The sequence below is a fragment of the Rhincodon typus genome, chromosome 40 (genome assembly GCF_021869965.1).
Source record: "Rhincodon typus isolate 14 chromosome 40, sRhiTyp1.1, whole genome shotgun sequence".
Lineage (NCBI taxonomy): Eukaryota > Metazoa > Chordata > Chondrichthyes > Orectolobiformes > Rhincodontidae > Rhincodon > Rhincodon typus.
Window position 1 is genome coordinate 4,375,111 of NC_063371.1, and position 16,506 is coordinate 4,391,616.

Sequence of the window (16,506 nt, forward strand, 5' to 3'; positions counted from 1 at the left end):
CAGCTCTGTTGGCATTTACCCAGCATTCCTCACTGCACAGCTCTGTTGGCATTTACCCAGCATTCCTCACTGCACAGCTCCGTCACTTGATACCAGCACCAGTCATACAGCATGGAAACAGGCCCAACTCGCCCACACCAAACAGATTTCCCAAACTAAACTAGTCCCACTTTCCCGAATTTAGCCCATTTTCCTCTAATCTCTTCCTATCCATGCCCCTGTCCAAATGTCTTTTAGATGTCGTAACTGTACCTGCATCTACCCCTTTCCCTCTGGCAGTTTATTCCATACACGCACCACCCTGTGTGCGAAGAAGTTGCCCCTCAGGTCCGTTTTAAATCTTTCCCCTCTCACCTAAAAAAATATGGCCCTTAGTTTTGGACTCCCCTACCCTGGGGAAAAGACCTTTGCTATTCACCTTATCCATGCCCCTCATGATTTTATAAACCTCTATAAAGGTCACCCCTCAGCCTCCTATGTTCCAGTGGAAAAAAGTCCCAGCCTCCCCTTATAACTCAAACCCTCCAGTTCCAGCGACATCCTTGGAAATCTTTTCTGAACCCTCTCCAATTTAATAGTATCCTTAATAATAACAACAGGGCCTCCTGAACAGGACACAATACTCCAGAAGAGGTCTCACCAATAGCCTGTACATCCACAACGTGATGCTCCAACTCCTATACTCAAAAGGTCTGAGCAATGAAGGCAAGCGTGCTAAACACTTTCTTAATCAGGAACAAAAACAAAGTTGCTGGAGAAGCTCAGCAGGTCTGGCAGCATCTCTGAAGGAGAAAACAGAGTTAATGTTTCGGGTCCGGTGACCCTTCCTCAGAACTTCCTAATCACCCTGTCTACACGCGACGCAAGAACTTTTTCAAAGAACTATGTAGCTAAACCCCTATGTCACCCTGTTCAAGCCAGGGCTCGCTGCTACCGTACAGAGATATTGGAAAGAAAAACACTCTCAAGATCTACACGGTGACCACGAAACTCACAGAACCCTGTCCTGGACGGACAGCTGAAAGGACGAGACTAGGAACCGGACGAAGGTAAAAGAAAACACTACAAAGACCCAAAAATCAGAAACGAAAGCAGAAATTGCTGGAAGAATTCAGACAGTGTTGAGGCAGCACGTACACAGAGAGAGAGATCAGAGGTAAGGTTTCGGGTCCAGTAACCCTTCTTCAGAAACGTTAACTCGGCTTTCTCTCTACTGGAAAACATGACGTTGGCTGGGGAAGGGTCTGCAAGCGTCGGTGGGTCAGGTCAGGCACAACTCGATAGGGATTGGGGGGTGGGGGGGACCGTTTGCGACAACCACAGTCGAAATGGGCAATTCCGATCTCAGGGCGTCAAAGGTTAAATCGCACAGATGCGCTTCACTGAGGACTGAGCAGCGGGACGTCGCTCACGGTGCGTTATCACAACCGTGCAGATAGACCATCAGTGCTCCCACTCACCGCCAACGGGCCCTCAGAACGGCCTACCTGTTCTTTTCCATCTCGTTGTGGGTCGATCTGAAAAACAACGTTCAGAAGGAGATTACAAAGCGCAGGCTTACAGAGGCCGGTCGTCAAGCAGTCTACACAAAGCCGACAATCCCTTACCTGGCTGCGCCACGTCGAGACAGGACCCTGGAGGTGTAGGCTACAAAAAATAACAGTGACGGACTTTGCAGTGGGATTGGATTCTTAGAATGGGCTCTGAAGTACCTGGAGTTGGGGAGGGACTGTATCCGTATTCAGGATACAAAGCAAGGCTTTGAGGTCAAGTGCAAAGTTGTAGTGTGGATCAGAGATTATTCACCAAGTTCAAGAACGAGTGGGATGAGGGTGCTGTTGTAGCACAGCAGTAGTGTCCCTACCTCTGACCCAGGTTCCAACAAAATATCTGAAATATTTTTGAGGGTTTTTTTTTTGCCTTTAAAGTGATGACACTGTCTTCTGTGAGACACAGAGAGAACGGGCTTAAAAAAAAATCTGTGCTTTACTGCACAGCCGCCTGCAACTGTGAAGCGAACAGCTCCTCAAAACAGCTGTTGCATTTATATAGCCACCTCGCCGGCCTGCACAGTGCACCAGCGATAAAGCCCATTCAGAGACAAGTATCAACGAGCGACTGTGGTCTTTAAAACAAAAAAAGCAGCCGGTTAACGGGGATCCCATCGTACATCGAAAGCAGCCATTAACTGCAGACTGGAATAGTTTAGTTCTAGTCTAGTTCTGGCCTCCTTACATAGAGTCGTACAGCAGAGAAACAGGCCCTTTGGCCCAACTTGTCCATGCTGACCAAGTTTCCCAATCTGGCCTAGTCCCATTTGCCAGCATTTGGCCCCTATCCCTCTAAATCCTTCCTATTCATGTACCATCCAGATGCCTTTTAAATGTTGTCATTGTACCAGCCTCCACCACTTCCTCTGGCAGCTCGTTCCATACACGCACCACCCTCTGCGTGAAAAAGTTGCCCCTTAGGTCCCTTTTAAATCTTTCTCCTCTCAACTTAAACCTATGCCCCTCTAGTTTTGGACTCCCTTAGCCTGGGGAAAAGACCTTGACTATTCACCCTATCCATGCCCCTCATGACTTTATAAACCTCTATAAGGTCACCCTTCAGCCTCCGTCGCTCCAGGGTTGAAAAACTTCCCAGCTTCTCCTCATAAATCAAACCATCTAGTCCTGGCAACATCCTGGTAATTTTTTTCCTGCACTTAGGAATGAGTGGAAGAATATCAGAGACTATCACCCTGGTCTTAGACTCTCCACCACAAGGGGAAACAGCCTCTCTACATCTAGTCTGTCCAGCCCTGTTAGAATTTCATACGTTTTAATCAGATCCCGTCTTCGCACCGACCATCTCGTTCTTCTAAACCCCAGTGAATACACGCCATAGTCGAACCTATTTCTCCTCCATTCCCAGTATCAGCCTAGTGAACCTCAACACTCCCTCTACATCAGGCAGGGAGATCAAATTCGCACGTGAAACTTATCTAAATTGGTTAGGTGAGATGTTGTTAGACATCAGAATCGAAAGTGAAAGAGATTTAAATGCAAAACTTATCAGTTTGCCAGTGATATCAAAGGTGCAAGGGGAGAAGTGACAGTGATTCGGAACACGCACGAGCAACTCGGGTTCAAAGTCCTGGAGTCTATAGGACCGGCCCTCTTCCACCACCACCCAACAACTGTCCCCCCGCGCCCCCTCCACTGGGGCTTACCTGCTCCCTGCACTCTTCCTGCCCCGCTTCCTCCATTTGCTGTTTGCCCGCTCGCTGCGACGGGGGGGTATGGAAGCGTATCCATGCTCGGCTTCTGGATGAAGAGGCCATTGGTTAGACCTGTCCCCTTCCATGTGACCTCCAGCCCATGCCAATTACAGACCCCGTGCCAATTACAGACCCCGCGCCAATTACAGACCCCGCAGTTGCTCAGCCCATGCCTGGGATGATTTAGCCCCCTGAACAAAGCTAGGATGGTTTTATCCTGACACCCCCATCACTGCTCACTTGGGGGCATTTTACACCCAGAATCCTTGCCCCTTCTCCATGCCCCCTTCATCCCTCACCCCTGGGAAATACACAACTCACACCCCACCCCCATATATTTATCACACTCACTCCTCCCATTGCCTGTATTTACCCCTCTAACACCCCCCAGATATTTACCCCTTCTCTCTCCTGGGATATTTACCCCACTCTCTCCCCTCCCGACTTGGGTTTATTTATCCCCTCTCTTACCCCCACCTCCCCTCACTGGCTATATTAACTCCCTCTCTCCTTCCTGGGTATATTTACCAACCCCTCCTCCCCGGATATATTTACCCCCTCTCACCCGGGTATTTATCCCTTCGCTCCGTACCCCTGGGTATATTTACCCCATCTCTCTGCTCCCCCCGTGCATATTTACTCCCTCCCTGGCTATATTTACCCCCTGTCTCCCTTCCTGGGTATATTTACTCCCCTCTCCAGCTACATTTACCCCCTCTCTCCCTTCCTGGGTATATTTACCCCCTCTCTCCCAGGTATATTTACCTCCTCTCCCCTGGCTATTTTTCCCCCCCCCCCCCCCCCTGGTATATTTCCCCCCTCTCCCTGGCTATATTTACCCCCTCTCCCCCGGCTATATTTACCCCCTATCTGCTCCCCGGGTATACTTACCCCTCTCCCGGCGTTCTAGGTACTGGGCGGCCTGAAGGAGTAAGTCGATGGGCTGGACCCCGGTCATGTCGGTCGGTCGGGCAGACGGAGGCCGGATCGCTGTCCTTCCCCGGGATCCGCTCTCTCAGTGCTCGCCTTAGCCACTGCCGCGGTGTCCGGCCAGTCGGCCCATTCCTATCCCTCAAACTGGGCCCGCCCCCTGCCGCTCTCATTGGGCACTCTCCCACCTGCTCTGCCCCTTTACCATTGCTATTGGTGCATTCAGCACTCCATCAATCTCTCCCCGCCTCCGACGCTGGGCAGGGACAGCCCTCAGACCCTCATTGGACGAACATCCCCACGCCCCGCCTTTTCTCAGTTCCCATTGGATACTCTACCTGCCGATCTTCTGTAACACCCCCCGCCTCCATGTGACCCCACCCCGTCATCCCATTGAACAGTCCACCAGCTCCAGCCCGCCTTTTTCTGTTTCTATTGGTGCGAATACACGTCCATCATCTGCGCCCGCCCCCCGGCGTGGCAACAACCGCCCTTTAATTTCGATTGGTTATCTGTCTATTAAGACCCGCCTCCTGACCAAAACGATTGTCGTGCTCAGATGCCCATCACCCACACATTACCCAATCACCGCCTCGTGTCCCGTTGTGTTTCCGCCTTCGGCACTTCCATTGGTTCAAATGCAGGAAAGCCCCGCCTCTCTTCCTTCCGAATGGTCCACCTTGTCTGCCCATCATCGTACACGTCACGTGGCCCTGTTTGAAAACAGACCGTCCGCCCCGCCTCCCATTGGATGTCCCAGGCCACGCCCTCTCCGCAGGCGTCAATTCGGCACGTTCTCAAAACTGAACCGTCCTATGACATCACGAGAAAATAATCCTATTGGTCAAAATCCTATGAAGTAATGCCGTTCTCGGCCAATCACGGTCCTCCCTTCCCCAACAGGGACAGGCGCTCTTGGAGATAGACTTTGCTCTTCCCGGCGGAGACCACTCAGTCCGTTAGTTCTTCCCTACTGGCCCTATCCCAAACTACCTGCTCTCTGCTTCTAACCCTGCAAAATGACTTCTTCAAGAAGGAAGCCAGTCCAACAGCTTATTCTTGGACCTTCTTCTATTACCTTTTTGAGGAGAATGCACCTGCAGGAGGCCATTCAGCCCCTCAAGTCTAAGATAACACATGTGGAGCTGGAGTAACACAGGAGGCCAGGAAGCATTAGAGGAGCAGCAAAGTTGACGATTTGGGCTGGAACCCTTCTTCAGACCCTTTTTTTACGGTTTAGAGGTGGGCTGCGTAGATCTGACCTTCCTTTGGATAGTACGACTATGAAAATAAAACCTAGCAATATCGTTTTCTCAACATAATAAGCTGCATGCTGATGGGTAACTGATTTTTGCCCAAGGGGTTTGAAGATGCAAATCTTGCGGAGATTTGACTGAAAAAAAAAAATCATTAGGGATTAAGCTAAAAGAGGATCAGAGGGACCTGGAGTTATATGTGCACAGATCACTGAAGATAGCAGGACAAGTGGAGAGAGCAGTTAATAAAGTACAGAGTGCCCTCAGCTTTATTAATAGGGCCATAGAGTACAAGAGCAGGGAGGTGATGTTGAACTTGTACAAGACACTTGTGAGACCCCAGTTGGACTACTGTATACAGTTGTGGGAGCCACGTTTCAGGAAGGATGTGAATGAATTGGAAAGAGTGCAGAAGCAGTTTACAAGGATAGCTCAAGGGATGAGAAACTTCAGTGATGAGGATAGATTGAAGAAGTTGGGACTGTTCTCCTAGACAGAAGAAGGCTGAAAGGGAGATCTGACAGAGGTTTTCAAAATCATGAGTGGGCTCAGCAAAGTAGAGAGGGAGAAGCTGTTCCCGTTTGTAAAAAGATCAAGAATGAGAGGGACGTAGATTTAAAGTGATGTGCAAGGGAAGCAGGGGTGATGTGAGAGAAAGCTGTTTCACCCGGCAAGTAATTAGGGTGTGAGTGCACTGCCTGGAAATATGGAGAAGGCAGGTTCAGCTGAGCCATTCAAGAGGGGCTTTGGATAATTATTTGGATTATAATAATAAGGGAAATGGGGAAAAGATAGGAGATTGGCCAAACATTATTACTCTCAGGTATGAGGGGCTATTGGTCTCCTCTTGCACCGTAGGAATTCGGTGCCAATAGTTTGAAATGGGGGGCCTGATTTCTCTGTCCGCAGAGGATTTTGGAGAAGGCCCTGTCTGCCAAGTGTGAAGTCCTGCCCCCTCCTGGTCGCAATGGAATTACAGTTGTATTCACAGCCTCCTCCATTGAACTGGCTTTCACAGAGCGAATTGGGGACAGTTAGCTCGGTCGGCTGGATACACGGTTTTGCAATGCAGAGTGGTGCCAACACTGTGGGTTCAATTCTTGCACTCAAACTTTCACCTGAAGCAATCGGTGACCCTCAGGGTTAAACTCGCTATCAATCATCGCTCTCCAATGATAACGGCGACTTACTTTTACTCTACTGAAGAGACTCAAAACCAAAGTCCTTATCCTAACCACAACATCTATATTTAAAGTAAATACAAAAGTTATGTTAGGAAATATTTTTGACAAGAATTTGTTTTTTTTTTACTGATTGTATAGTTCAGTGAAAACAAAGAAAATTGTAAGATCTCTGGCTCAAAACTGGTGTTAGATTTTTCACTATAGTCGAGACCCGGGAACATGGCAATATTGCGATCATCTGTTACTTGGGAGGTTTGATGGATAGATGTAAGAACCCGCCCACACTCCCTGCCACCTTCGCTCCTCATCCTCCTGTGACTGCGCAGCACTCAGTCAGTCCTGCCCTCGAGCATCAGTCTGGACTCTGGACTCAGAAAATCCGGAGCGGCGTTTGAATTCCCGAACTGCGAGGGACATTTCCCAATGAACCGTCGCTTGTTTGTTTTTTTAAGTGGCTGATTCCTTTCTTGTCACTTTATCGATATTCCAAGTTTGCAATTATCATTTGGACAGCTCCTTTCGCCTGGAACCCAACCAGGAATAATCAAGAGTCTACAGTTAACACCATTTACTATTTGAAATGAATTTGCCCTTGGAAATCAAGCGCTGGTTTGGTGAAGCAGTACATCCAAAATGCAGGACTTGTGACCGTGCAGCACTGAGGGACAGACAGCTTGTGTTTTAAGGCATGATTCCAGGATCCTGGGTGAGAGTGCCATCTGTGGAGCCACAGTTAACACAGAGACACGCTGGAAAGACAGTTAAGACAGTACCCGAGGGATTCCTTGATTTGGAAAACTGGATAAATCTCCAGGTCCAGAGGTGGTGTATCTCAGGCTGCTGTGGGAGGCAAGAAGCTCTGACATTGATTTTCAAACCCTCTCTCACTGCAGGATGCCAAAGGATTTTGTGGGGATGGGGGGGACATCTAATGTGCTGCCATTGTTCAAGAAAGGCAGTAGGGATAAACCCAGGAACTACAAGGCCAGTGGATCTAACAACTGTGGTGAGCAAATTACTCAAAACAAATGCTGTGGGATAGAATTAATCTCCACTTGAGGATAGTTAATGTGGCTTTGTAAGGGGAAGATCACATCCAACAAATCTGATTGAATTTTTCAAAGAGGTGACCTGGAAGGGAAATGCAGTGGATGTAGTCTACATGTAAGGTTTTGTTAAGGTGTCATGTGGATGACTAGTCAAAAACAGCTCACAGGAGCCAGGGCAGTTTGGCAAATTGGATCCAAAATTGGCTCAATGGCAGGAAACAGAGGGTGATGGTCAAAGAGTGTCTTTGTGACTGGAAACTTGTTGGCCAATGGTGTGCTGCACGATTAGGTGCTGGGTCCCTTGCTTTTGTTGTATACATTAACGACACACATGTAGAACGTACGATCAGCGAGTTGGCAGACGACGTAAAAATTGGTGGTGTGACAAATAACAAGGAGAAAAGGCTTCGATGCTAGGATGATATAGACTGTCTGAACAGTGGCAAACAGAATTTAATATGGTTATACGGTAAATGGAAAAGCCCTGGGGAAAATTGATGCATAGAGAGATCTGGGTGTTCAGGTCCATTGTACCATGAAGGTGGTAACGTAGGTCAATAGAGTGGTGAAGAAGGCATACAGCATGCTTTCATTCATCGGACGGGGTATTAAGTACAAGAGTTGGCAGGTCATGTTACAGTTGTATAGGACTTTGGTTCAACTACATTTGGAATACTGCATACAGTTCTGGTCGCCACATTACCAAAAGGATGTGGATGCTTTGGAGAGGGTGCAGAGGAGATTCACCAGGATGTTGCCTGGTATGGAGGGCGCTAGCTATGAAGAGAGGTTGAGTAGATTAGGATTATTTACATTAGAAAGACGGAGGTTGAGGGGGGACCTGATTGAGGTCTACACAATCATGAGAGGTATAGACAGGGTGGATAGCAAGAAGCTTTTTCCCAGAGTGGGGGACTCAATTACTAGGAGTCACGATTTCAAGGTGAGAGGGGAAAAGTTTAAGGGAGATATGCGTGGAAAGTTCTTTACGCAGAGGGTGGTGGGTGCCTGGAACGCGTTGCCAGCGGAGGTGGTAGAGGCAGGCACGATAGCGTCATTTAAGATGTATCTAGACAGATACATGAATGTGCAGGGATTAAAGGAATACAGATCCTTGGAAAATAGGCGAAAGGTTCAGATAGAGGATCTGGATCGGCGCAGGCTTGGAGGGCCGAAGGGCCTGTTCCTGTGTTGTAATTTTCTTTGTTCTTATAAGTGAGAGGTGATGCATGTTGGGAAAACTAACAAGGCAGTGGAGTAACACTTTGAATTGTGGGATCCTGGGAAATATAACAGCACAGGGACCAACGTCTGAAACAGTTCCAGCACAACCTCCCTGCTCTTGAAACTTAATGCTTTGGCTAATAAAGGCAAGTATCCCACAATCCTTCTTACCACTTTATCCACCTGTCCCGCTACCTTATGGCCCCAGTGTACATACATACCAAGGTCCCTCTGAGCCCTGGTACTTCCCATGGTCCTACCATTCATCATGTATTCCCTTCCCTTACGTATACTTAACAATCAAGCGTTTGGTGGGGTACAGAATTCCAAACATTTGCAACACTCGGAATGAGTTTTCCTTCAAAAAAACGAAAGAACTGCAGCTGCTGTAAATCAGAAACAAAAACAGAAGTTGCTGGAAAAGCTCAGCAGGTCTAGCAGCATCTGTGAAGAAAAATCAGAGTTAATGTTTCGGGTCCGGTGACCCTTCCTCAGAACCGTTATGGAATCAATAGGAATCAGGGGGCAACTCTCCACTGGTTAGAGTTGTACCTGGCACATAGAAAGATGGTCATCGTCGTTGGAGGTTAGTCATCTCAGGTCCACGACATCTCTGCAGGAGCTCCTCAGGGTAGTGTCCTAGGCCCAACCATCTTCAGCTGCTTCATCAATGACCTTCCCTCCATCATAAGGTCAGGAGTGGGCGATGTTCGCCAATGATTGCACAATGTTCAGCACCATTAGCGACTTGTCACATACTGGAGCAGTCCATGTCCAAAAGCAACATGATCTGGGCAACATCCAGGCTTGGGCTGACAAGTGGCAAGTAACATAATGCCATCTCCAATAAAAGACAATATAACCACTGCCCAGAGACAACAAGGTACAGAGCTGGATGAACACAGCAGGCCAAGCAGCATCATAGGAGCAGAAAGGCTGACGTTTCGGGCCTAGACCCTTCATTAGAAAAGCTTTTCAGGACTCGCAGGGAGAAACGCTTCTGAAGGATCTCAATGCCATGAGTGTAGATATTGTCACAGTTGGGGCCAAATTGGGAAGGCTTGAATGTGGATTGTAGTCCATTGGGGATGATCTGGTTCCGTAGGTAGGTACTAAGAAAGGTGATGTGGCTGTAGTACCCGGTTTGCTTCAGGACATGGTCGAGCAGTTTCAGGGCCGAAGAGATTATGAAGGAGTTGCAGTGGGAGAGAGATCCCCTGAGGTTTGTCCGGAGGGAGGAGGGTAACTTCTTCACACTGCCCATACTGAATCCCCCACTATCAACAAACTGGGGGTTACTATTGACCAGAAAGTGAACTGTACCAGCCATATTAATACAGTAGCTACAACAGCAGGTCAGAGGCTGGGATTGAGTTATTCGCTGCATCAACTCCTGACTCCCCAAAGCCATTGACAATGCACAAGTCAGGAGTGTGATGGAATATGTCCCACTTGCCCTGGATGGGGGCAGCTCCAACAACACTCAAAGCTCGATATTATCCAGGACAAAGCAGCCCCTGCTCGATTGGCACCACATCCACAAACACCCACTCCCTCCACCACTGACGCTCAGTAACAGCAGTGTGTACCATCTACAAGATACAATGCAGCAACTCACCAAGGCTCCTTAGACAGCACCTTCCAAACCCACGATCGCTACCATGCAAGAAGGACAAGGACAGCAGGTAGATGGGAACACCACTCCCTGCAATCTCCCCTCCAAGCCACTCCACCCATTGTCCTGGCTTTGAAATATATCCGCCGTTCCTTCAATGTTGCTGGGTCAAAATCATGGAAGTCTGTCCCTAACAGCACCAATTGGGTCTACAGACAGCACATGAGCTTCAGTGGCTTAAAAAGGTGACTCACCCCCACCTTCTCAAGGGAATCCAGAGACAGGCAATAAATGCTGACCAGCCAGTGATGCCCACATCCCGTGAGTGAATTGATGCAGTACACACAGTCCCGTCATTTAAGCACATTCCCCATGGTAATGCCACAATCCGAGTCTACTTGCCAACCAATCTTTCTCATGCAGTAAAATTAGTATCTCCTTCAGAGATTGGTATTCTTGCAATTCTGTCCTGATGATTGTGAGACCAGAAGATTCAACAGGATGCCTTTTTTTTCCTGCATCAATGATTAACAGTTTGTGAACTGTTCAAAAGCTAATCCTTGTGGCAGCCCAGTTCGTCCATTACCCTGCTGTCAATTCCTGCAATTTCATTCCAACCTTGTGCATTTCCGTAGCCACCTCTTTAAAGTCCAAAGGTATAGGCCCATCAGGCCTTGAGGAATTGGCAACTTTTGGTCCATCTCGTTTACTAATGGCTTTAGGAGCTACTGGCTTTAAAAAAGCAGGTCATGCAATAAAACTGTGGTTGATAGTCTCCCTCAACTATACCTTCCTGCACTATTCCCAAATACCTCAGTATCTGAAGCAAAACTGTTGATCCGTGACTTGAACATCCTGATGACTGGGCATCCAGAGTTCTCTGCGGCAGGGACCCGTTGAGTGAACTCAGCTCGGACACCTGCCACTGCCAAGGAAGTGAGGACAAACATTGTTCTGTGATTTTCTGAAGAAGGGCCTAGACCCGAAACGTCAGCTTTCCTGCTTCTCTGATGCTGCTTGGCCTGTTGTGTTCATCCAGCTCTACACCTTGTTATCTCAGAATTTCCAGCATTGGCAGTTCCTACTATCTCTGATCCAGTTGATTAGGTTTTGTGTGGGGAACACATGCAGGAGCGGTTGAACATCAATTTGGGTTGTGCCGATAATCCCTAGTGACGTACAGAACCAAATTATTGCCAACGACATACAGCGCTATCGGAAACACAAAGGGTTCTGGATTCATCCTGTTTCCAGGGGTACTCCGTGTGAACCTGAGAAAACATGAATCGCTGCCATTTTCTTTGCAACCGGAAATCAGACATTAACGCTTACCCCACCAGTAAATTCAACGCTCACTAGAGACTAGCAACTGTTTTAAAAAGAGCTCAATTTCACAGAAAGGCAAAGAGTTTCATAGCCAAGTGGTGAAAAGCTGGCCATTTTAGGAATGAACACAGCATCAATATAGTTTATATATTGCAGCAGATTCAGCTGATACAAAATAAGGTGGGAAGGCAAACAGGATTCGAAGGAGCTTATAATAGATTTAGACATGCTGAATGAGAGCACAAGAGCACAGCAGACGGAATATAACGTGGAAAAATGAACAATCCATTCTGGTCAAAATGAAACAGAAATGCCGAGTATTTTTTGAATGGTGAGTGATTGGAAAATTATTGAGGTTCAAGGCAAACTTGTTTGTAAGTCAGTGACATGCAGGGACGGCTTGCATTAGGAGGGAAAATTGTATGTTGGCCTTTACTGAGAGAGGATTTGAGTATCGAAGGAAAGATCTCTTCCTGCAACTGTACAGTACCCTGATTAAATCATACCAAGAGTATCGTTTAATTTGGTCTCCGTATCTAAGGAGGATAGACTTAAACAAAGAGGGAATGCAGCATAAGTTCATGACACGTATCACCAAGATGTCCTGTAAGGTGAGTGGACTTACATTTGCTAGAGTTTAGAAGGATACTTTGCCCCCAGCGAGGGAGAACAGTCTCAAACCAGGAGACACAGTTGCACAATGGAGCACATCAAGGGGCCAAAACAGCCTGCTTTTGTTCCTGAGTCGGAGATGGACACAGCTCCTGCACAGCTACATAGAGTACAGGCAGAATTATACATGGAGCCAGTACATAAAGGGCACAGGTATGGAGATAGATCCTGCAGTTAACACACTGTACCAGAACCAGACAACTTACTTGGCACTGCAACACAGGATTTTAAAATAGGCCACAGCTTCTCTTCAATTGGAACTGAATGTTCTTGGAGGTACAAATGGATATCCTGAGGTCACTATCCTGCTATAACTCCCAACAAGACTAACTCTGAAGCTTTTTATTAAAAAGAGACATTAATAGAAAGGATGAGAAAAATGTACAAATAAATCAAATCCACAGGGAAATAAACAAAATCCTTCAACACTGACAACTGCAAACTAGTTATAATTTGCCAAACACCACTGAATTGCATGACACTAGGTGCAGCATGAGTGAGGAAAGCATGAAGTTTGAGGATTGGTTCTCACTGAGCTGTAAAATATTTACCGTTTGTAAGGACATGGTCGTAAAAACCATTAAATATGATCACAATGTGATAAAACAAACCAGGTAACTGTCCACTCTTAACACAGGCTGTTTTTCTGATGCCATTTCCAATGTGAGAAATGACACAACACCAGGTTATAGTCCAACAAGTTTATTTGAAAACACACACCCAGAAAGAGAACGAAGTCAGGATAAAAATACATATTAGCCTGATAACCTGAATGCAGATATGGCTGTTCACTTAAAGTGGACATAACGTTAAAATCACAGGAGTCTGACACAGCAAACTATTCTACAAAGAGTCATTCAAGCAAGGTTGTACAGTGCCTGATTAAAAATCGGACAAGCATGCCTAGGATTTGTTTTGACGCCAAACATTTTCACACCTGAAGAAGTGAGGCTTCGGAAGCTTATGTTTTCAAATAAACCTGATAGACTATAACCTGGTGTTGTGTGATTTTTTGTCCACCCCAGTCCAACACCAGCACCTCCACATCATGGCACTCCAACGTGTGCAGGTTTGCAGTTGAGGCTTAAAAAATGTTTGTCACTTACATGCAAAAATTCACAATAATTCAGAAGACATTTTAGACATCTCAGACTTGATGTAACAGTCTTACTGATCACCTTCCTAATTCCTCCACACTCCACATAATTATAGTCATCCTCAATTTGGGGACACTGCACAAGGTAATCCCTACAAAGAGTTAAACCGCATCGTGCATACTCCCACCTGTCCTTGCATTATACTGAAGTCAGCACTTACCAAACCGGGAAACAAGCTCAGACTTTTACCAAGCTCAGGTAAAAGGCAACTCCTTTTTTTTGTCTGCACTGCTACATACAGGTGAGTCCACAATAGTTCAGAGTGAACTGTATATTTAATGTGCAAGATCTGAAAAAAGTCAGCTGCATGGTGTCAAGACAAACACTCAGCATCTGGACCTGAAGCAAGAAATGGTGCATTAAATTGAAACTATTTACGCTATCAACCAGACCCCAGAAAGAGAATGGAGTCAGGATAAAAATATTTATCCGCCTGATAACCTGAATACAGATATAGCTGTTCATTTTAAAGCGGACATAATGTTAAAACAACAGGAGCCTGACACAGCAAACTATTCTACAAAGAGTTGTTCAAGCAAGGTTGTGTACTGCCCGATCAAAAATCGGACAAGTGTGCTGCCTCTGGGATTTGTTTTGAAGCCAAACATTTTGACAGCTTTGAAGCTCAATCCCTCAAAAATAAATCCCAAAGTGTTGGTAAGGTGAAAGGAGAAGATAGTGCAAAGCTCAGGCTATTATGAAGAGGCATAGAGCAAAAACAGTTTGCTTTTCTTGGCCTTTTATTGATGTAGATGAATCCACAGAATATGTCCGTTATCTTTACTCCTCACTAATAATACAGTAATTTGAAAACAATATACAGAATAAACATCACAAATGTGGTCAAACCTTCACAGTCAGGCTTGAAGACATGCCTACCACCAGTGCTTCACTCTAAGGGGTCAAATAAAACAACGCTGGGTTCTGCTGGGGAATGGTGGCAAGAGTCAAGGGAAAGCTGCCATTGCCTTGGCCGCAGTGTAAAGAACATCAGATATTGTCAGGCCCGGAAAGGAATTACGCAATGAAATCCAGAGGTCTGTTAAATCCACCTTTTCTGTTCATGTACTGCCTGCACAGGAGAGAAAGAGGAAGAAAAATGATTATGTACTGCTATTTGAGGACAATTCTAATGGCAATTGCTCTATTTAAAAACTAAGGACATTAATCAGTGGGTGCTATCAGAGATCACATAAAAGTTGAAATAATTTATACGGTATTCTTTCCACAGCAATATTGGCATACTGGCTAGCTGAAGGTTTGTTTTAGTCTTCCATAAGATAAGTTAGCATTTGTTACCTATCCCTGATTGCCCATGAACTGAGTGGTTTGCTCAGCCATTTCAGAGGGCAGTCAAGAGTTAACCACATTGTTGTGGGTCAGGAGTCACATGCAGGCCAGTCTGGGTAAGGACAGATTTCCTTCCCTATAGGACATTAAGGTTACTGTATTTATTATGTAGATTTGTCTCATGCGCTGGGAAGGACTTTGTGACACCAAGATGCTGCATCAGTTGTAGAATTGATGATAAAGCAAAGACCCAATATGCTCTGCCTGAAGAACATTCTCCTCACTACTGTGCAGGAATTGAATGCTTAACAGTGATTGCTACAGAAGTAACAGGTTTAGAGGAATGTCAATCCCAGGACAGGGTCTGAAATAGCCACTCTCATTTATCTTAATACTTTGTATAAAGGCTGGGTTTTTGTTTTACCAACTGGGTAGCATGCTGACGGGGAGAACCAATGACTGAATGTGCTTTCAAACTTACTCTGTGCACAAAGGACTGTTAGGTCAAGTGACAACAAACAAACTGCCAAGAAATAATCAATCCCAGTTGCTCCAGAGCCTTATTCGGAACTTCATTAAATTACAGTACTCTGGTTTCTTTTCAAACTGTGCAGGATGGGCATGCATTTCAAGTGTTTAATCACTATTGGGTAGCGGTGATAGGCTCAAACGAAGATGAACAGTGACCCCTGCAGAGTTATATGGAGACATTAAATCTAACTGGGTTTAGTTACAACTTTATAAAGAGTGGTTTAGTCTATGAAAGTTTACAAATTCCTCCAGTTCCTCACCGATATTTCCTCTTCTGTTGTACGTTAACAGCGTAAGCATTAACAGAACCTTCGAGCTTCTTGCCCTGCAAAAGGAAAGTTAGAGCACACATTAGAAGCTGCAGTTTTACATTTCCCGATGTCAGTAGGGATTGAATAGCAACCAACTGCACAGGAGGTGGTCCCAAATTCAAATCAGTTTGCACTGGGATAGCCAAAGCTCCTCACACAGCACCTTCCATAACCCATGGGCAGCAAATACATGGTAATACCATCACCAGCAAGTTTCCCTCCAAGCTACTCACCATCCTGACTTGGAAATATATCACTGTTGCTAGGTCAATATCATGGAATTCCCTCCCTAAGGGCATTGTAGGTCAATCCACAGCAGGTGGACTGTAGTGGTTCAAGAAGGCAGCTCACCACTACCTTCTCATGGGCAACTAGGGACAGGCAATAAATGCTAGTCAACCAGTGACCCACATATCCCACAAATTAACTTAAAAAAAAAGCAAGGCGACCTCTGTGTGGACTACCTCTTCCATTTGTTACTGGACCAGCGCATAGTGCCTCTCACAGTGACACATTCCACATTTCCTACTCACTTGGATTGTGTTGCTGCTTTCTAAACCCTCTCCAGAATGGACTGATCATTCAATCAAGCAGAGCTCAAAACAATCAGCTACCTGACTCACTCCAAGGCTTGGCATCAACTTTGCTGCATGTGTAAAAAAAAACACCAAGATGCCTCACCACAAATTGTCAGTGCTA

At 46.2% G+C, this 16,506-nt stretch overlaps 2 protein-coding genes across 3 annotated transcripts in view; both read right to left on the bottom strand.

Moving 5' to 3' along the window:
- LOC109925191 (max dimerization protein 1-like) overlaps window positions 1–4,318 on the bottom strand; it is a 29,420-nt gene extending 25,102 nt beyond the window's left edge. Inside the window, 3 exon segments of the mRNA XM_048618769.1 lie at window positions 1,488–1,517; window positions 3,215–3,308; window positions 4,154–4,318. Coding sequence (XP_048474726.1) covers window positions 1,488–1,517; window positions 3,215–3,308; window positions 4,154–4,220 — 191 coding nt within the window. The 5' untranslated portion in view covers window positions 4,221–4,318.
- A 10,079-nt stretch (window positions 4,319–14,397) lies between these two features.
- The window catches only part of snrnp27 (small nuclear ribonucleoprotein 27 (U4/U6.U5)), a 52,929-nt gene continuing 50,820 nt past the window's right edge, over window positions 14,398–16,506 (bottom strand). For both annotated transcript variants that reach the window (XM_048618598.1, XM_048618597.1), the window contains exons 5-6: window positions 15,757–15,821; window positions 14,398–14,747 (exon numbers count right to left, since the gene is read on the bottom strand). In XM_048618598.1, the coding sequence (XP_048474555.1) occupies window positions 14,693–14,747; window positions 15,757–15,821 (120 nt within the window). In that variant the 3' untranslated portion in view covers window positions 14,398–14,692. The remainder of the gene's footprint in view (window positions 14,748–15,756; window positions 15,822–16,506) is intronic.